The sequence below is a fragment of the Canis lupus genome, chromosome 11, assembly GCF_003254725.2.
Source record: "Canis lupus dingo isolate Sandy chromosome 11, ASM325472v2, whole genome shotgun sequence".
NCBI classification, from domain to species: domain Eukaryota; kingdom Metazoa; phylum Chordata; class Mammalia; order Carnivora; family Canidae; genus Canis; species Canis lupus.
This window is the reverse complement of record NC_064253.1, coordinates 18,896,689-18,919,194: the sequence shown is the minus strand read 5'-3', so window position 1 is coordinate 18,919,194 and position 22,506 is coordinate 18,896,689. Positions and strand designations below refer to the sequence as shown.

The 22,506-nt window shown below is 35.2% G+C and overlaps 1 protein-coding gene across 6 annotated transcripts in view; it reads right to left on the bottom strand.

The window, feature by feature from the left end:
- Nucleotides 1–390: 390 nt before the first annotated feature.
- LYRM7 (LYR motif containing 7) overlaps nt 391–22,506 on the bottom strand; it is a 35,548-nt gene continuing 13,432 nt past the window's right edge. For 4 of the 6 annotated variants that reach the window (XM_025432601.3, XM_025432599.3, XM_025432603.3 and 1 more), the window contains exons 4-5: nt 19,811–19,892; nt 9,445–10,637 (exon numbers count right to left, since the gene is read on the bottom strand). In XM_025432601.3, coding sequence (XP_025288386.1) covers nt 10,567–10,637; nt 19,811–19,892 — 153 coding nt within the window. In that variant the 3' untranslated portion in view covers nt 9,445–10,566. Of the gene's footprint in view, nt 4,429–5,610; nt 5,678–9,444; nt 10,638–11,236; nt 11,397–19,810; nt 19,893–22,506 lie in introns of those variants that run through there. The other 2 variants (XM_049116031.1, XM_049116032.1) reach the window with 2 other exon arrangements.

The window sequence follows — 22,506 nt, the reverse complement described above, 5'->3', positions numbered from 1 at the left end:
TGAGCAGGATAAACAAAAATAAAATCCCTATCTAGAATACCAAAGAAAACACAATAATCTTAAAACCAATCATAAAGAGAGGGCAGATTAGGCAAAAGGGATTAGAATTAGACTGCTAATAAATATCTAAGCAGTAAAACAAGGTTAAAAGACAATGCAACAGTGTCTGTGAAGTGCTAAGAGCAAAAAATGCAACATAGAATTCTGTACCTAGTAAGTAAACTATTATTTAAGAGAAAGGGTGAAAATTAATATTTTCAGATACAGATAACCGCTGAAAGAGATATTAAGAATGTATAGAATAGTCAACTGCTACTATTTTTCAGTTTTTGACCAATACTACACTTAAAAAGAAAACCACTGGCTTTGTAGAATTTTTAAATAGCTTTATTGTATTATAATTAACATATTAGTTAACTATATAGAAGTAAAGGATACATATGCATTTTGTACATTTTTTGACATGTGCATACACCCATGAAACCATCGCCACAATCAAGGTAATGAACGTCTATACATCAACCTCCAAAATTTCCTCATGCAGCTCTTTATTTTTATTTTTTAAAGATTTTATTTATTTATTCTTGAGAGATACAGAGACCGAGAGAGGCAGAGACACAGGTAGAGGGAGAAGCAGGCTCCATGCAGGGGTCCTGACATGGGACTCAATCCCGGGTCTCCAGGATCAGGCCCTGGGCCAAAGGCAGTGCTAAACTGCTGAGCCACCGGGCTGCCCCTCATGCACCTTCTTAATCCCACCGTCCATCTCATCCCCTGGAAACTACTGATATGCTTCCTATCCTTATGAAATTAGTTTGCAGTTTCTAAGATTTTATATAAACAGAATCATAAAATACATACTTGTTTTTATCTGGTTTCTTTCACAGAGGTTAAGTATTTTGAGATTCATCTATGTGGCTGCATGCAGCAATAATTCGTTTTCTTTTTTTTTATTCCAGAGAGGTATTTCCTTTGTATGAATATACTAAAATCTCTTTATTCATTCATCTGCTGATGAATATCTGGGTTGTTTCCAGTTTGGGGCCATTACAAAGAAAGTTGCCAGAAATAAGTCTTTTTTATTGAGATATAATTGACAATAAAACATTGTATCAGTTTCAGATGTACAATGTAATGACTCAGTATTTGTATGTATTATGAAATAATCACAATAACAATAATTAAAATAAAAGTAAGTCTAGTTAAAATCCATCATAGCACATAGTTGCAATATCTTTTCTTGGGAAGAGAACTTTAAAAATTTACTCTTAGCATCTTTCAAATATACAATATTACTAACTATAGTCACTATGTTGTACATTACATCCCCATGATTCATTTTTTTTTACAACTGGAAGTTTATACCTTTTGACCACCTTTGATCATCTATTTTGCCCATCCCCCACTCCTTGTCTCTGGTAGCTACCAATCTGTTCTCTGTACCTATATGTTCAGTCTTTTTGTTTTCAGAGTCCACATATAAATGAGATCATACAATATTTGTCTTTCTCTGACTTATTTCACTTAGCATAATGTCCTCAAGGGCCATTCATGTTGTTGCAAGTGGCAAGATTTTATTCTTTTTTATAACTGAATAATATTCCTATGTATGTATGATACACACACATTTCCTTTATCCATTCATCCATCGATGACACTTAGGTTACTTCCATGTCTTGGCTCCTGTAAACTTGCTGCATTGAACACAGGGGTGCATATATCTTTTCCAGTTAGTGTTTTCATTTTCTTTGGATAAATACTTAGAAGTGATGGATCATATGGTAGTTTTATTTTTAATATTTTGAAAAACTTCCATACTGTTTTTCCATCATGACTGCACCAATTTATATTCTACCAACAGTGTTCAAATATTCCCTTTTGTCCAGTCACACCAAAACTTGTCTTTTAGATAGATAATAGTTATTCTAACAGATATGAGGTGGTATCTCATCGTGGCTTTATTTGCATTTCATTGATAGTGATTGTGAACATCTTTTCATGTACTTATTGTCCATTTGTATCTCCTCTTTGGAAAAATGTCTATTCAGATCCTCTAGTCATTTATTAAATTGGATTGTTTTTTGCTATTGAGTTGTATAGATTTTTTATATTTTTTTAATATTAGCCCCTAATCAGATATGATCTGCAAATATTTTCTCCAAGTCCACAGGTTGCCTTTTCATCTGGTTGACAGTTTCCTTTGCTGTGCAATAAAAATAAGTCTTTGCATGGATAAATACTTTTATTTCTCTTAGGTAAAAACCAAGGAGTGGAAAGTGTGGATTATATGGGGAGTATATGTTTAACTTCTTAATAGTTTTTAAAAGTTGTTATTTTGCATTGCATTCAGTGATGAGTGGGAATTTCAGTTCCCCTAGATTTTTGCCAACCCTTGGTATGGTTACTCATATTAATTTTAGCCACCAGAAAAGGTATGTAGCAGCATCCAATTGTGATTTTAATTTCTAATGACTAAAGATGTTGAATATCTTTTCATGTGTCTATTTCCCCTTTGTACATCTTTTTGATAATTTGATAACTTGAAAATTCTTTCAAATATTGATTTATTTTATTTTTAAAGATTTTATTTATTTATTCATAGAGACAGAGAGAGAGAGGCAGAGGAGAAGCAGGCATCATACAGAGAGAGCCTGATGTGGGACTTGATCCAGGGTCTCCAGGATCACACCCTGGGCTGCAGGCGGCGCTAAACCGCTGCGCCACCAGGGCTGCCCTATTGATCTATTTTAAAAGTTAGGTCATCTCCTTATTGTAAAAGTTTTTTTATATATATATTTGGGATATAAGTTCTTTATCAGTTTACTATTTGTGAATATTTTCTCCCAGTCTGTGGCTTTCTTTCTTTTTTCATTCTCTTTACAAGTTGCCTTTGACAGAGCAAAGGTTTTTAATTTTGATAAAATCGAGTTTATTAATTTTTTTCTTTAATGTATGGTGCATTCTGTGCCATATCTAAGAAATCTGTGCCTAACCCAAAGTCACAAATATTCTCCCATTGCTTCAAGGTTTAAGATTTAGGTTTTACATTTAAGTCTATGATCGATTTTGAATTAATTTTTATATATTGTGTGAGGTAGGATTAAAGTTCCATTTTTTGCATATGGGTATCTAATTTTACTCTTTTGTCATAGCTGATTTAGCTATTTATGGACCTTTATTTTTCCTCATAAATTTCTGAGTAAATTTTAGTAGTTCCTCAAAAATTCTACCACAATTTTAACTGAGATTACAATGAATTTAAAAGTCAATTTGGGTAGAATCAATATGAGCTTAAGTTTCCCCAATTACATCACAAATTCTCTTGCCTTAGTCGTCAAAACCACCTTCATATTTCTAAATCCTACTGAAATTTTCATTGTGATTACACTATAACACTGCCTCTCCAATGAAACACTTTTTTTCACTTTGCTTCCAGGACCCTACACCAGGGGTCAACAAACTTTTTCTACATGGGGACCAGATAGCAATTTTAGAGTTTGTGGACCAAACAGTTTCTCTTACAGTTACTCAACTATGCCATTACAGTATGAAAGCAGCTATAGAAAATATGTAAATGAACAAATGTGGTAGTATATTCCAATAAAATTTTTTTAAAAATTTTTTAAATTTTTAAATTTATTTATGATAGTCACACACACACAGAGAGAGAGAGAGGCAGAGACATAGGCAGAGGGAGAAGCAGGCTCCATGCACCGGGAGCCCGACGTGGGATTCGATCTCAAGTCTCCAGGATCGCGCTCTGGGCCAAAGGCAGGCGCTAAACTGCTGCGCCACCCAGGGATCCCCAATAAAATTTTATTTATAAAAAAAAGGCAGTGGGTCAGATTTAGTTTCTGTGAGCCACGGTCTGCCAATCTCTTTTTGTTTTCATCCCACCTTACTGAAAACTTCTCTGTCTCTTGTGCTTATTGTTCCTCATCTCCTTAACCTCTGAACACCAAATTCCAGGACTCAACTTTCCTTCTGTAGGTATAATCAATTTCTTGGTGATTTCATCCAATATTAGGATTTTAAATACTTTATCTATATTAATGGCTGCCAAATAGGTAGGTCCAGTCCAGACAACTTCCTGAAATCCAGCTGTTACATTCTATGTCTTATTTCTTGTGCCCAAGATTGCGAATCCGAGAAACCACCATGGAGCCGACACCGATGCAAGCGCACGACAGTTTATTAGCAAGCTCAAGCTTGGGTCCAAGTATACCCGACACAGAGGAGCAGGGACTTGGACCCCGAAGTGGGTTACAGTTGGGTTTTTTATAGGCTGGTCTAGGGGATTTCCAGAAGGGATGGAAGAATTCTAAAATGGGACTTTCTACCATGGGCGTGGGCTCTGTTGTCTTTCTGATATGGGGTTCTCTGCCGAGGGCAATTCTGAGCTCTGTTGTCTTTCTGATATGGGATTACCTGCCGAGGACATTGAGGACATTCTGTAGTTTTTCCCCTTAAAGTTCAGCTCTTATTCACAGGGAACTAAGATGGATGTACTTGTGCTAATGCTAAACTTTAGGTGGGATGGCCTTAATTTTTCTCAGCCTCCACATTATTAATATCTCCACCTGGATAACTAATAGGCATTTCAATCAATACATGTTCAAAACTAAACTCCCAATCTTTTTTCATAAACCTAGTCTGCTTTCACCATAATAATTGATGACAACAATATATTTCCAGTTGCTCAGACCAAAACCCTTGGGAATCACCCCTTCCTTTTTTTTTTTTTTTTAAGATTTTATTTTATTTATTCATGACAGATCGAGAGAGAGAGAGAGAGAGAGAGAGAGAGAGAGAGAGAGAGAGGCAGAGACACAGGCAGAGGGAGAAGCAGGCTCCATGCAGGGAGCCTGATAAGGGACTGATCCCGGGACCCCAGGATCATGCCCTGGGCCGAAGGTAGGCACTAAACCACTGAGCCACCCAGGCACTCCCATCTTTTCAAAACCATCTAATAGCTCTGCATTTTATTAAGAGTGAAAACCACAGTCCTTGTAATAGCCCATGTAAACTGGCACCCACTCCCCACCTTGCACCACTGTATCATTTCTATGATTTCATCTCCTACTATTCACCCATAAACCACTTTGCTCTGGTCACTGCATTATCTTTAAAGAGCAGCCATGAATCAGTCTTACAACACTGCACTAGCAGTTTGCTGTTTGGAAAGCTCTCCCCTTGGATATATGCATGGTTAGATGCCTTATTTCCTTGTCTTTGCTCAACTATCACTTTTTTCCTGAGATGTTCCCTGATCACAACATCACCCTATAGTTCCTGGCTTCCCTCCCTTTTCTTCCTTACCTTTCTTCAACTTACTTATCACCTTCTAATTTACTTGTTAATTTTGTTTACTATCTATCACCTCCAGAAGTAAGTTCCCCTAGGGCAGTGAATTAGTGAGACTCCCAAAAGGAAATAGATGGTACATTTAAAACAGTTTGAGAATGATTTACTTGTAAAGAGACTATTTACAAAACTATGAGTGTAGGGGAACCCACATGGATAGTAGCAGATGAGCTGTTGCAACCCAGGCCTGAAGAGGAAAGGGAAGCTCTTACCCAAACCGAAAGGAGAGAACTATACAGAACTCACCGTGAGAAAAGCTTTGAAGGGTTGTGCAGCCTGAGGCAACCTCCCAGGGATTTTGGAATGTTGAATGCTGTGAAAACAATCCAGTGGAGAGATGGGGGAAAAAAAGATTTGGTGGAGGAGAGGGATAATAATTTTAAGAAAAATGTCCTTAAATGATTCTAATATACAGTAACTTGGGATATGATCAAAGTTGTCTTATATGTAATCAGGAAAAGAATGGGCTATCTAGGGCAGCCCTGGTGGCTCAGCAGTTTAGCGCTGTCTTTGGCCCAGGGTGTGATCCTGGAGACCAGGGATTGAGTCCCATGTTGGGCTCCTTGCATGGAGCCTGCTTCTCCCTCTGACTGTGTCTCTGCCTTTCTCTCTGTGTATCTCTCATGAATAAATAAAATCTTAAAAAAAAAAAAAAAAAAAAAAAAAGAATGGGCTATCTAATAAATGATGTTGAGGCAAACTTTTTCCATAAAAATATAAAATTAAACCCCACCCTCATATTACAAACAAAAATAAATTCTAGATGGCATAAAGGACCAAACATAAAAAGCACAACTTAAATGCTCAAAGGAAAATGTATTATAACATCTTTATGACAACAGAGTAGAAAAGAACTACTTAAAAAGGGACAAAAGCAAAATAAATAAAGGATCTTTTAAAATGGATACACTAAAATAAACTTCCATACTACTTTCAGGTTTATTATAAATAGTGTTAAAAGACAAGTCACATTATGGAAGAAGACATTTACATCACAGATAACAGGATTAGCACCAAAAATATATAAAAAGGAATCAGTAAGAAAAAGCCAGACAATCCAAGAGAAAAAAGTGGACAAAGGATATGAACACATTCATAAAGGAAAACTGTAATGACTAATAAACACAAAATGATCTACCTCACCTGTAATTCAGAAATGCATTTAAAACATGATGCCATTTCATATCCATTGATTTGACAAAAATGAGAAACCATATATAAGGATATGGAAAAATGGGACTGCTCTCACAGTGTTGACTAGAATATAAATTGTACAACTACTTTAAAGAACAATTAAAAAAATTCCTGAAAGGGGACACCTCGGTAGCTCAGTGGTTTAGCACCTGCCTTCAGCCCAGGGCATAATCCAGGAATCCTGGGATCGAGTCCCACATTGGGCTCCTTGCGTGGAGCCTGCTTCTCCCTCTGCCTGTGTCTCTGCCTCTCTCTGAGTCTCTCATGAATAAATAAATAAAATCTTAAAAAAAAAATATTCCTGAAAGGATTTATGTATATACCTCATGAGTCAATGGTTCTGCTTCCTCATATAAATTCAGATAAACTTTGGGTACAAGAATCCATGTGCTGGAGTTTTTGGTAAATTTGTTTGGAATTTCTTTTTTTTTTTTTTTTTTTTTTAAATTTATTTATTTATTTATTTATGATAGTCACACAGAGAGAGAGAGAGGCAGAGACACAGGCAGAGGGAGAAGCAGGCTCCATGCACCGGGAGCCCGACGTGGGATTCGATCCCGGGTCTCCAGGATCGCGCCCTGGGCCAAAGGCAGGCGCCAAACCGCTGCGCCACCCAGGGATCCCTTGTTTGGAATTTCAAAAAACAAGACAATACTATTGTTCAAGAGACATGGATAAGTTAGTCATTCTTATAATGGATTGAGACATAAAAGACCCAGAAATTTATGCAACAAAATAGATAAATCTCAAATAAAAAAAATAGATCTCTAAAACCTAATGTATGATGAAAATAAATTACAGAATACATGGAACATAACACTATTTTCATTTTAAGATCTCAAAACAACATATTGTTTTGAATATACACATATTTGGTAAAAGTATAAAAATAAGTATGGGAGTGATATCCACCAGTAGTAAAACAGTAATTATACCTGAAAAGAGGAGAAAGAAAAGGAAGTGGGACTTCAGCTTTTTAAGACTTTGTGACTTATAAGGAAGGACATCTTTAAACAAATATGGCAAAATGTAACCTCTGTCAAATGTGGGAATGAGATTCATGAGCATCTGATACTCTAGATGCTAAAATTTGAACTATTTCATAATTAAGTTTTAAATAAATCAGTAGTAGGAACGCCCAGGTGGCTCAGTGGTTGAGTGTCTGCCTTTGGCTCAGGGTGTGACCCCTGTGTCCCTGGGTCCCCACAGGGAGTCTGCTTCACCCTCTGCCAATGTCTCTGCCTTTCTCTGTGTATGTCTCTCATGAATAAATAAATAAAATCTTTAAAAAAATCAATCCCTAGTAGCTTAAGTACTGTACTTTAAAAATTAAACATTGTTTTACTCACTGAAAAAAAATATTTAAACATGTATTAGTTACCATAATAAAAAATCCCCAATTTACCAGTCTTTTCACCAAATCTCATTTTTGTACCTAACTACAATTGGCCCTTGAACAACAATGGGGGTTAGGGGCATTGAACTCCTCACAGTTGAAAATTGACACATAACTTTTAATTGCTCCAAAACCTACTAATAACCTCCTTGTTGGCCCTACTAATAACATAAATAATTAACATATATTTTGTTATATGTATTATACACACAATTTTAATAATAAGGTAAGCCAGAGAAAAGAAATTAAGGAAATCATAAGGACAAGAAAATACATTTATAATACTGTACTCTATAAAAAAAAATAAGGCCCACATAGAAGTGCACCTGTAAATAGTTCAAGTACTTGTTGTTCAAAGGTCAACTGTACTAACATAAAGCATATGTATTTTTTTAAAAGTATGTAGATTTTTATTTATTTGTATGTATGTGTATGTATATGCATAAATGTGGGCAAAAATACTTTTTTTTTAAAGATTTTATTTATTTATTCATAGAGATGCAGAGAGAGAGAGACAGAGGCAGAGACACAGTCAGAGGGAGAAGCAGGCTCCATGCAGGGAGCCCCATGTGGGACTCGATTCCAGGTCTCCAGGATCACACCCTGGGCCGAAGGCAGCGCTAAACCACTGGGCCACTGGGGCTGCCCCAGTTTTTTTTTTTTTTAAGTCTATTGCTATTTTATAGTTTTGTCTGCTAATATAAACAGGATTTTTTTCTTATATATATATAAAAAAATATATATCTTGAAGAAAATTTCAAAGCCACTGGTTTTAATAAAATAAACATGTAAATTATTAATCTTTACTGCTCCTAATGGTAAGTTTATTAAAAAAAATCTGTTGAGATATTCAAATTAATGTGAATAAAGAATGGGACATAGGATTAATAAAATTCAAGGAAAAAAACTAGGAACTGCTAAAAATGTTCAGTGATACTGAAATAATTTAAAAACATTAAGTTAACCTAAGTCAGTCAATTTTCCTCCATATATATAATATAGATACTTAATGAAACAATAGTAAGTCAGGGAATTTACCAGTGACTGCGTTGTGACAACTTTCAGCATTCTATTCTAAGAGCAAATTTCAAATATGAAACAACTTTTTATGTAGGTATAATTTCCACATAAATAAAGCTAAACATGGGAGATGAAAAATTAATGTAGCAAACCTTTTGACATGCATAAACCATTTCACAGACTACTAAATACTTTATATACATATATTTTTTTTATTGGAGTTCGATTTGCCAACATATAACAGCCAGTGCTCATCTCGTCAAGCGCCCCCCTCAGTGCCCATCACCCAGTCCCCCCGTCTCCCCATCCACCCCCCTTTCCACTACCCTTTGTTCGTTTCCCAGAGTTAGAGGAGTCTCTCATGTTCTGTCATCCTCTCTGATCTAAATACTCTTCTTACAAGTATAAGAAGGCATTAAAGATAGTCAATGACTTCATGTCAAGTATAATATGAAGAATTTAGAAAAGTCTTTGATCTCCTAAAATCATTTTATTATTTTTAAATTAAATTATTTTAAAATATGACATTTCATATCCAGTATGGATATACCTATGTTTTGCCAACAAACAAAGCTTGCATTAAGAATCCTGCAAAAATTAAAAACCCTGTATCATCATTGAATGGGAGAAGAAACACAGTCCCAGAGAACACAATGTTCACTAAGAAAAGAGAATGGTAAAGATACACAGATAAAAGAGAAACAAGAAGAATATTAAGTACAATTTTATAGTTCCCACCATTTAGATGGTAGGATGGCAAGCTGTTTTGTGATACTGCCAATCACATCAGGGATGGATGGGACATGTGGAAGAAGAGCCATTTAAGTTTTATTGATGAAAATGGGAAGAATGTAGCCACATAATACATTTTCACAATAAAGTCTAGCTGTGGTCTAAGTACACTATTTCTACTAAGGCTGTATTATATAGTTTGATTAAGGTCATTATTTCCTAAAAAAAATAATAAAGGATTTCTTTATTCTACAGTGATCCTAGGTGATTTTTATATTTTATTCATCTATCCTTGAAAGACTTATTAGAAAAATGTCTTTACAGAAACAGAGAGATATATTCTATTTCTGAGAGGAAACCAAATAATTGTTTCTTAGCTATAGAAAGAATTTCAGTGCTTTAGGAAACAAAGGCCACTTTCTGTTGAGAGTTGGCACACACTATGATTTTTTTTTGACCAATTTAATGTTTGTGGGACTAAACAAATTTAATATAATAATTTCAATCTGTTTCATTTCACATGGGAGGAAAATCTACCAGTTTGTCAAAACACTGCATTCTTAGTTAAGAACAAAATACTCTTCAAGGTCAAAGGGAAATGAATATGACATACCTCCTGAGCATTTATTTTAGTTCATAAAGTTTGATTTTCAAAACAAATGACATGTCTTATCTAATGCTGTTTAGAAATATTTAACTATGTTCTGCAGTTTTCAACAATGTTCTCTTAATGTGAAATTTAATTATGAGACTTTAATTCATTCATTTTCAAGAAGCTAGTTCTGAAATATGTGCATTTATAAAACTTTTGCCAGTGTTATATATTTAAGATTAAAAACTACAAAGACTTGATTTTATACTCATTGCTTCTGAGTTGGTGCATCACAATATGGCACATTTTCTACAAGGAGTTCTTTCCTAGGGACCAATTCTGAAAGAAAAACAAAAAGTAATTGATATCATTAAAATTAAAATTAAATGAATATACACTCTTCCTCCTAACATTTGTAACAGTAAAATAATGAATTTTAAGGTAAATCTTCCAGAAATATTTTATTTCAGTTAACTTCAAAGGTAAAGTCCTTGATTTTAAATGGAGACTGTTAACAGGATTCTCATTTCAGATTCTATTAAAATATATATGATCAACTTAACCCTTTATCATTTATATATTTATTAAATATAACTAATTACTTGAACAGAATTCTGCTAATGCACATTATCACCTATCTGATGACAGATTACTGAGAATTAAAACAATCAACTTGAAAATTTGTTAAACTGCCTACTATATAAAAAGCAAGACCATTTTCCTAATTTAAAGATTCTAAATTTTACTGAATAGTGGTTCTCAAATGGGGGTATTTTCGGTTGTCACACCAAGTGAAGAATGCTGCTGGCATTTAGCGAGCAGGAGCCAGGGATGTATGGGACAATCTGGTGCTGTAAAGAACTATGTTGTTTAAAATGTCAACAGTGCCTTACTGAGAATCCCAGTTAAACAACAACAACAAAAAAATCTTACTGGAGGGATGCCTGAGTGGCTCAGTGGTTGAGTGTCTGCTTTCTGCTCAGGGCGTGATCCCAGGATCCAGGATTGAGTCCCGCATTGGGCTCTTGCAGAGAGCCTGCTTCTCCCTCTGCTTGTGTCTCTGCCTCTGTGTGTCTCTCATGGATAATTAAATAAAATCTTAAAAAAAAATAAAAATTATATAAAAAAGCTTACTGGAGATTGAGATATAGCTAATTAAAATACAAAATTTTGTAAAGATCAATGATTTTTCCTTTTTTTTCCTCTAGAAGAGCTGAATGATTAAAAAAATGCTCATATCACATTCTATGAAATAACTTGGATATAGTCTTCAAAAATATCAGGGTCACGAAAGACAAAGAAAGACTGATTGCTTCAGATTAAGGAAGACTAAAAAACATGGTAACTAAATGCTATTTGTGTGATTCTCAACTGGATCCTAGACCAGAGCGAATTTTTCTTCTTCTTTTACAGAAAACAAGTTAGGACAAATGAAAACATTTGAATGATCGAGTTGTATCTGTATTAATATCCTGGTTTTGGTAAATACATTGTAGTTTTATAAGGGAATATCCTTGCAAATTTAGCAAACATATATGTAGGTATTTTTAAAAAATGCACTCCTTCTCCAAATCCAATCCTAGTGGGCTGTCATGATTTTAAAAATGACCATTTGGGGTAAAGAAGCATTATGTTTACAATTTATCCTCAGACCATTCAGAAAAAAATTGAAGGACGGATAATAAAGCAAATGTGGTAAATGTCAGCATTTATGGAATCTGGGTAAAGAAAATTTCTATACCCTTCAACTTCTCTTACATCTTTCCTATAAATTTGAATTATTAAAAAATTTTTAAAAGGTATCACTAAAACAAATTCAAAAGGAAAAATAACTTAAAAATAATGTTATGAGGGGATCCCTGGGTGGCGCAGTGGTTTGGCGCCTGCCTTTGGCCCAGGGCGCGATCCTGGAGACCCGGGATCAAATCCCACATCGGGCTCCCGGTGCATGGAGCCTGCTTCTCTCTCTGCCTGTGTCTCTGCCTCTTTCTCTCTCTCTGTGTGACTATCATAAATAAAAATTTAAAAAAAAATCCATATAAAAAAATGTTATGAGCCAGATTATAATTGTGGTTTACCAAAATGAAAATCAGCTAAGTCATTATTATTTAGCCATTGTTTATATCTCCTCTACTACCAATCTTTGGCGATACCACCAGAGAGCAAATTATAGTTTAGGTTTTAACTTATTAGCAATGGCTGTAAATTGTTTCACTTATCAAACACATATGTGCCATTTTATGCTGAACATCACCAAATGAAGATGCAGAGGTGAATATCTAAGGCTCTTCAGCACAGCATAATGACTACAGTCAATAATACTGTATTGCATATCTGAAAGCTGCTAAAAGAGTAGATCTTAAAAGTTCCCAAGAGAAATAATTTGTAACTATGTACCTAAATAGGCATTAACTAGACTTACTGTGGTAATCCTTTTGCAATATATATATTGAACAGAGGGGACTCGAACCTCCCCTGCTGAGGGCTGCATGCTACTGCATTTAAATTGCTACGTTGGCTATGGGGTTAACAGCTGTTGTCCTGGCAGCACTTGGAGAGCAAGTCTAATAGGCCCACGTGTAATCTGCTGTGAAAAACCATTTGTATAGTGTGTTTCATTTTTTAATGTGTGAAAATGAAGAAAATTAAAGGGAAAAAAAAGGAATCATGTACAAATGAAACTATTATTTTCAATTATACCTCAATTTTAAAAGTAAGAGATTTAATTTTCTCAAATATCAAGAAATAAAGATTAAGGCAGTCCTGGGCTACTTCATACCTCAGGTCTTTGCTACCACTAAGAAGCAAGGCTCTTTTTACTTTTTTCCTAATCATTGTTATGTACAGGTAGTCACAGGCAAACATCCTGATAGTTTTTAAGCATGAAGATTTTCATCCTTTGGTAATGGTCTCTGTGTTCTGCCCATTCCCCCAACTCTAAGATTAATGGATACTTCTTAAAGTAATGAAAAATTACAGGCCTCAGTAAGTAAATGAATTGTATGTATATCTGATCTTTTTCTGGCAAATGGAAATTGCTTGAGGCACTGATTTTATTTCATGTCAGAACTCAAAAGCCACCTGTCTGTACTGGCTATAGGGTGAGTGGGTAAGAGCAATTCTCATTTTCAACACTGCAAGACTGTAAATCTCAAGTATAGGACTCTCAATCAGATAGAAAAGTGCCCTTAGCAAAATAGTACTTACTTCCTTCCATATTTGCTTTGCACCAACTAGCTTAATCTGCATTCATCCTCTTTTTCAATGTTTTGCTGAAGGCAGGAAGAAATAACCAGAACATCTTGCCATTCTGGTTATTTCTCTTATTTCTGTAGCCTCAGCTGGTCTTTGGTCTGTGTCTCAAGAAACACAATGAGCCACTGACCTTATGTTTCATTACTACATAATGAGGACCATCAGCCTAAAGGTTGTAAAGGTCAGGTCCACATAGTCCTATCCCCTCTCTAGTTTTTTGCCTTCCATTCAACTAATTCCACATTTTAGGTTATGTAATTTTCTGTATCCTACTTCTGATAACAACTTCTATTGTTCTTAGTTAAAAGAAACAGAAGCTGACTCTGGCTGATGAAGCAGAAAAGTCATTTATTAAAAAGGTTATTAGTCTAACTCATGCAAAGATTTTAAGGGCTTAAGCATCAGGCAAGCTTAAGGCTAAGCTTCCAGGAACAATGTATAAAAGTTATACTGCAAAACTGGCCTGATAATGAAAGCTGCTGGTGCCTACTGGGCACTAAAAGAAACTGCCACCACTTATACTACCATGGAAAACAAGATGTTACATTTCAGACGCTGCTGGAAACTCAATTTTACTACATCTACTCCTGCCACCACACCTATGCCACTTCTCAATCAGTAACTTGACTCTGCAACCACTGATGCTACTTCTGCCTGCAATAGAGATTCTAAGCCAACCCTCTTTTCTCAAGTTCATTTCTGAATATAAGTAAGTATACTGCACCTATATCAAATTCTATGCCTGAGGTATAAAGAAAACTGAGGAACTGAATTTCCTAGATTTTATAATGGGAATTTAGAACTCAGCAAGATGGATATCCCTGAAACAAAATTATCAATTCAAAGAGTGGTAAATAACCAGAAAACTTGCCAAAATTCACTACTCCATCCCTTTATCCAATTCACTTTAAATGATTTTTGAAATCAAAACCGCCTTACAATTGAATTTTTCTAAATTAACTCCTAGCACTTTCATTAGGCTAAATATATCATAGGCATATTTACATGCTGTTATGCTATTTTCATTGTAATACTGCTTTATGGATTATAAAATCCCTGATTTTGCTCTCTGTATTAGACATCAACGTATCATAACAACATAAGTTTACTGAAGTTGTCAAATCTTGAAAAAGAAGTATACTGAGATCATGATTTATTTCCTCTACTTTAGGCCCCGGAAAAACCTTATCTATTATGGTCATATGAAATATAACAATTAAAAAGTAATTTCGTCAAATAAAAAGCCTTTAATTCACTTGTGGCCCAAATCAAAATATAGGTCAAAATTAAAAATAAATAAATAAAAGAGGAAGGAGTATTTCTTTTTCTTGAAAAGATTTTATTTGTTTATTTGAGAGAGAGAGAGAGAGAAGAGAGAGCATGAGCTGGGTGAGGGGCAGAGGGAGAAGTGGACTTCCCGCTGAGCAGGGAGGTGGACTGGGGTTTGATCCCAGAACTCCAGGATTATGCATAACCTGAGCTGCAGGCAGATGCTCAACCAACTGACCCACCCAGGTGTGTGAGGAACGAATATGTCCAAACTCTTTATGAAGCCAGAATTACTCTGATACCAAAACCAGACAAAGACACTATAAGAAAAGAAAACCAGAGGCCTAGATTTATTTATGCAACCAACGTTTGTCGAATCACATGAACTTGTCTTAGAACAAAAACCATAAGATAGTTTTAGGCATAGGCATATATGAAAAACCACAGAACAGAAGTTTAAAAATGCACCTGAAATAAAGAATAGTTTCCTGGAACTTTTTTTTTAATGTAACACCCATGTATTTTGTTTGTCTCAATATATGTAAGAGAAGAAGTTAAAAAATGTGGATAATGCTGTTTAGAAATGAAGTATGATTAATATATAGCCACCCGAAGTCCTAAGTTTTCTTTTCTTTTTTCTTTTTAATATTTTATTTATTTATTCATGATAGACATAGAAAGAGAGGGAGAGAGGCAGAGACACAGGCGGAAGGAGAAGCAGGCTCCATGCCGGGAGCCCAACGTGGGACTCGATTCTGGGGCTTCAGGATCACGCCCTGGGCCAAAGGCAGGCACCAAACTGCTGAGCCACCCAGGGATCCCAGTCCTAAGTTTTCTTGTTCACAATTTGTTCAGTATACATTTTCTTATTCATAATTTTTCTAATTCACAAATTTGGTGACTGTCTATAAAATACATGTTTGATAAAGGTCAACAATGAAACCAGCTGCCAATGTTCATATGAGAAAGAGGGCTTTCACAAATGTCAATAATCAATGAACAGTGTAAATCAAGGGGATAAATTCAATATTTTTATAAGACATAGTTATTATTTTTCTATGCACTATCTAGGAAGGATAGGCTAAGACCAATGATGAAAATGATATGAATCAAAGATTATGATCAATCCAAATGCATGTACTTGAGATACCAAAAACAAATACACAAACAAGCTACACACAGAAAAAAGTAGGGGATAAATGGAAAGAAGAGTTTCCCTAACATTTTTTCTTTGTCCTGCCCCCAGTTTCCCCAATATTTTAAAAAAGATTTTAGAAATAATGAATCAACAAAACTAAAATTCAACCTATGGAATGGGAGAAGATATGTGCAAGTGACATATCCAATAAAGGGTTAGTATCCAAAATATATAAAGAATTGATACAACTCAACAGCAAAAAATCCAATTAAAAATGGGCAGAAGATATGAACAGACTTATCTCCGAAGATATACAGATGGCCAATAGAAATGAAAAAGATGCTCAACATTACTCATCATCAGGAAAATGCAAATCAAAACCACAATGAGATCTCACCACATGCCTGTCAGAAGGGCTAAAATAAAAAAGACAGGAAACAAAAAGTGTTGAGGATGTGGAGAAAACAGAACCTTCAATCATTATTGGTGAGAATGCAAACTGGTGCAGTCATTGAGGAAAATATGGACATTTCTCAAAACATTAAAAATAGAACTACTCCATGAGCCAGTAATTCCAATAGTGGGCTTTTACCCAAAGAATAAGAAAACAATAATTCAAAAAGATATATGCACCCCTGTGTTTAGTGCAGCATTATTTACAATAGTACATAGGCAGAGGGAGAAGCAGGCTCCCTGCGGGGAACCCAATGCAGGACTGGATCCCAGGACCCCGGGATCATGACCTGAGCCAAAGGCAAACACTCAATCACTGAGCCACCCAGGCACCACTGTTTACTGCTCTTATAAATACAACTCAGATCTAATAATTTCTGATATATTCTCATGAACTAAAATTAAAGCTCTGTAGGACTTACACTATTAAATATGAAGATTTATTATGAGGTTGCAATTATCAAGACATTATGACATATGATTCATGGATAGAAACACTAATTAGATTATAAAGTTCAGAAACAGATATATGCATATATAGTTATCTGATTTTACAACAAGAGTGATCCTGCAGTGCAGTGGGGAAAAAGTGTTCTTCTCAATAAATGAGGCTGGATTATTAACTGGACAGTCACATGTAAAAAAGTAATTTTTGACAAATAGCTTATGATTTCACTTCTATGTGTGACCAATAAACAACAAAAACAATGCATTAAAAAAAAAAGCAGAAAGAGACCTAGAGATACAGAGAACAAACTGGTAGTTGCCAGAGGGGACAGTGGTGGGGGAGTGGGCAAAAGGGGGCTAAAGGGGAGTAGGAGCTACAGGCTTCCAGTTTTGGAATAACTAAGTCACAGGGAAAAGGTACAGAATAGGGAATATAGTCAATGATTATCATATTACACAAAGTGCCGTCTGATGACTAATGGAAGCTACACTTGGGATTAGCATAGCATGTACAGTGTTGTTGTATCACTATGCTGTATACCAGAACCTAACATAACATTTTGTCAACTATACTTCATTTCAAAAAAAAAAATCTTGACTATGTCACACCATATACAAAAATCAATTCTAGTTGATATGAACAACCACGTGAAAAGATCAAACAATAAAGCTTTGGGAAGAAAGTATAGGAGAATCTCTTTATGACCTTGCTTGAGATAGACAAAGATTTCTTAAACAGGACTCAAAAGTATCTACAATAAATGAAAAAACTGACAAAGATTACATTAAAATTAAGAACTTCTTAGCAAAAGATAACATTACCAAAACAAAAGGCAAGTCACCAAATAGAAGATTCTTGCATATCCAACAAAGAATATGTATTCAGAACATACAAAGAATTTATTCAAGTCAAAAATAAAAAGGCAGATAAGCCCTTGGAAAAATGGGGAAAAGACTTGAACAGACATTTTATAAAAGAGAGTATCAAAATGGCCTTTTAACAACTGAAAAGGTGCTAATACTTCATAGGTTACCAAAGAAATGCAAATTAAAATCACAATGCACTAACATTACACAACCACCAGAAAGGCTAACATTTCAGAGATAAAGAGTACCAAGTGTTGGTGAGGGTGTCAAGCAACTGGAGCCAGACACTGCTGCTGGAAGTGTAAATTAGTCTAACCACTTTGGAAAACTGGTTAGCAGTATCATACATTAATTTTGATAATTACAGTGGAGTATTACAAATGTATTTTTCTCTTATGATTTTAATACTTTTCCCTAGCTTACTTTACTGTAAGACTATAGTATATAATATATATACAAAACATGTGTTAATGTACTGTTTATGTTCTTGGTAAGGCTTCTCATTAATAGTTGGCTAACAGGGGCTAAGTTTTTGGGTAGTTAAAAGTTAAATAAGAATTCTTTTTTTTTTTTTTTTTTTAAGAGAGAGCGAGCAATTAAGCAGGGGGTAGGGACAGAGAGAGAATCTTAAGTAGGTTCCATGTCCAACTCAGAGCCTGATGTGGGGCTCTTGTCCAAGACTCTAAGATCATGACCTGAGCCAAAATCATCAGATGCTTAACTAGTTGAGCTACCCATGTGCTCCTATACATTAATTTTCTAATGTGCAGGATAGCAACTCTAGCCCCTGCGCTGTTCAAGGGTCAACTGTACACACACACACACACACGTAAATGTATATGTAAATATATGTAGAAAATTTTATTTTTCATATATGTATAAATTTTAAACCAAAAGGCACATTCAATAATGTTCAAGGAATCCATATTCATTATAGTCCAAAACTAGGAATAACCCAAACAAACAACAGGAAGGATAAACTGTGGTATATTTAATCAGTATTTTTTTTTAAAGATTTTATTTATTTATTCATGAGACACAGAGAGAGGCAGAGACATAGGACAGGCTCCATGCAGAGAGCCTGATGTGGGACTCAACCCCAGGACCCTGGATTCATGACCCGAGCCAAAGGCAGATGCTCAAACGCTGAGCCACCCTGGTGTCCCTATTCAAACAATATTTATAGAATTGTTACTATAGAACAATACAGATGAATCTCCCAAATACAATGTTGAGAGAAAGAAACCAGACAAAACAGTAATCCTATATGATTCCATTTACATGAAGTTCAAACATTTTATTATATTAAATTAAAAATCTACAGTATTAACAGTTAGGATAGTGGTTAGCTTGTTGGAAGGCGGTATCTGGAAGGGACATGAGGGGCTTTGGGGATGTTGGTAATATTATTAAATAGCTTACTATGGATGTTGGTTACATGGATATTTCACTTTGTGAAACAGGATGCATAGTTACAAATTGTGCACTTTTCTGTTTGTATGTTATACTTCAATAGTTTACTTTAAAAAAAGAGAAGGCTTTCAAAAATTTGAGTATCATTTTTGTTGTTGTTGTTGTTGTCTCCAAAGACACTTTAGAGAAATTTTAAAAAATGTAACGTGAAATAAAAATTCTGCTGAAGCCCTATAAACAGTCTGGAGGTATAATGGAGGATCCTCAACTATATTTCCATTTCCTAGAATTATTTTTAAAGTAACTCTAATCATAGAATAAAAGGTAAAGAACTAGATAGTCTAGGCACATGATAAATGGTAAATGTTAAGAACCCCAAATATGATGAAAAACAAGTCATACTGTCTTTTAACTATAGTTCTGTAATGTAACCAGTAGTTAAGATTAAAAAGAAAAAGTAAACTTAAAAAAGAAAAAAAAATCTAGTACAAAAAAAGAAAAGTTTCATAATCTAGCATTTCTAAATAGTAGCCTTACAAAAGTACACAAGATATACTGCATTGTCTGGCAAAATCAAGCTGTTTTACTAATCAGCATTAAAAGTGCTGCAGTTGCTCAATATTTTAAAATGCAATGAAGTCAGAAAACATTTTTCTTTAATTTTACTTACTTAGTGTATTGTGGTCTGTGTGAATACCTTGTATAACAGATGTTCTGAGTAACAATTCAACATCGGAACCTATTTTTATTAGCTGTTAAGAAACCAAACAGAATAAATCCTTTGGGTATTTTTTTCAATGGTCCATATGAATGCACTGTTTTTGAAAATTGTAGATTTACTGTTATTTCTTTTTTGGTAATGCGGCCTTTAACTTACCATTTCAAGCATACAGGAAACTCAGACATGTGTGTACTTTTAACTTTTATCCATCTGTTCTGTATTTTGTTTCAAAATAGATTCAGAGTATTTTTTGTTAGAATATATATTTTATGTTTAAAATTCTGTTTTCTTTTTCTTTTGGAGGAGATTGAATCTTTTTTTTTTTAAGATTTTATTTATTTATTCATGAGCGACAGAGACAGAGAGAGAGAGGCAGAGACATAGGCAGAGGAAGAAGCAGGCTCCATGCAGGAAGCCTGATGTGGGACTCAATCCAGCCATTCCGGGATCACACCCTGAGGTGAAGGCAGGTGCCCACTGCTGAGCCACCCAGGTATCCCTGAATCTTTTTTTTTTGTTTGGATATTCTAAACACTAGGAAAAAAAAAAAAAAACAACACTAGAAATAATACTGAATCAGGAGTTGGAACAATTGAATTCCATAAATGGCTCTATCATTAAGTATAAGGCTTTGGGTTAATAACTAAGTTTCAGTACTTATATGCAAAATGAAGAAGTGGACTAGAACAAAGATTCTCAAAGCTGAGGATCCCTGAGGGACCCTGAGACCCTTTCAGATATCATGAAGTAAAAATGATTTTCTCAATAGTAGAGCTTTCTGCATTGTTTGAGTTGTAAGCAGAAGTAGAACCTGCTCCATGGAATACCATTTTATATGAATGAACCGCAGAAAAAGTATGATCATTCAGACTTGGGTATATGGCAAACATTTCCTTGAAAATGAACGAGCTGACTCTGTTACTTCAAGAAAACAACTGTATTTGCTAACAATAATGAAATTCAAGTTTTCAAGAAAAAATTAGAATTCTAGGGAAATTGTATCTGCCACTATGAGCTTGATAGTTTCTCAATAATTACAGATTTTTCTGATAAGATATTAATATTAATCAATACAATTTTAAAATATTATATACTGAACTATGTCAACATTTAGAAGATATGTATACTTGGTGAACCTATATTTTCCAAATCAATGGTACAAGACGTTACAAAATCATGCATGGTTAAAAATCTATTCAAAGAGAAAGATAGGGATCCCTGGGTGGTGCAGCGGTTTAGCGCCTGCCTTTGGCCCGGGGCGTGATCCTGGAGACCCAGGATCGAATCCCACGTCGGGCTCCCGGTGCATGGAGCCTGCTTCTCCCTCTGCCTATGTCTCTGCTTCTCTCTCTCTCTCTCTGTGTGACTATCATAAATAAATAAAAAAATATTTAAAAAAAAAAAAAAAAAACAAAGAGAAAGATAGATTAAATCTATTGGTCTAGTAAATGAAGACTTGAGGGCAGCAGAAGAACATCCTAGGAATAAGCAACAGCATAAATGCCCTGAGATAAGAACATTCTCGGTAAATTCAAGCACCCTCAAAGAACGCACTGAGACTGGAAGAGTAAGAGGGATGGAGTGAGCTAAGGTGGGAAGTTAACAGAAGTCAGATGACAGAGTCTTATAGGTCATATTAGGGACTTTAGATTTTACTTTGGGATGAAGCTAGGGGGTTGTGAGTACAGGAGTAATGTGATATGCCTTCTTATTTTTTTTTTAATTTTTATTTATTTATGATAGTCACACACACAGAGAGAGAGAGAGAGAGAGAGGCAGAGACACAGGCAGAGGGAGAAGCAGGCTCCATGCACCGGGAGCCCGACGTGGGATTCGATCCCGGGTCTCCAGGATCGCGCCCTGGGCCAAAGGCAGGCGCCAAACTGCTGCGCCACCCAGGGATCCCGCCTTCTTATTTAAAAGGCTCAATCTGCCTTTAAAAGTACTGAGAATAAAAAAAAAAAAGTACTGAGAATAGGATGTAGGGAGTTAGAGAGGAAGATGGGAGACTCACTGGGAGACTGTTGTAACAATCCAGTGAAAGACGATGGTGGCTAACTAGGAGGTAATGATGGGGACGATGAGAAGTGGTTGAATTCTGGATATATTTTGAAGGTTAAGCCAAGAAAATTGGCTGACAGGTTGGATATAAGTTCGAGAGAAAGACAGCAATCAAGAAACAGAACACCAAGTTTTTTGGTCTGAGCATTAAAAAGAGGGAGCTGCCATTAACTGACATGGAGAAGACGTGGAAGAGCAAAGCCTCATCTCCTAACAGGATGTGAGAAGGGACTTAGGAAGAGAAATAAAAATGGGCCTCCTTATCCATTGAAGGTACATAAACTGAATTGACTCATAAGTCAAAGGCAAGAAACAAGGTTAAAAAAAAAAAAAGAAAAGAAACATGGCTAGATGAGGAATAAGGGATAAGGGAAAAGCATAAAGGATGAGCAGGTGATGGTCTATATGAATCCTGGAGCCAAAAAAAAATAAAAACAAAAAACAAAAAAACTCACCAAACAATCTCTTATCTACCTATTTACCTCTCCCCACCCATTCATCTAACAGGTAACGGAGTTCCACAATGCAATTAACCTATAAGGAAGTTTACCATTTGTTGAGGTGTAGTATCAAAGAATATCCAC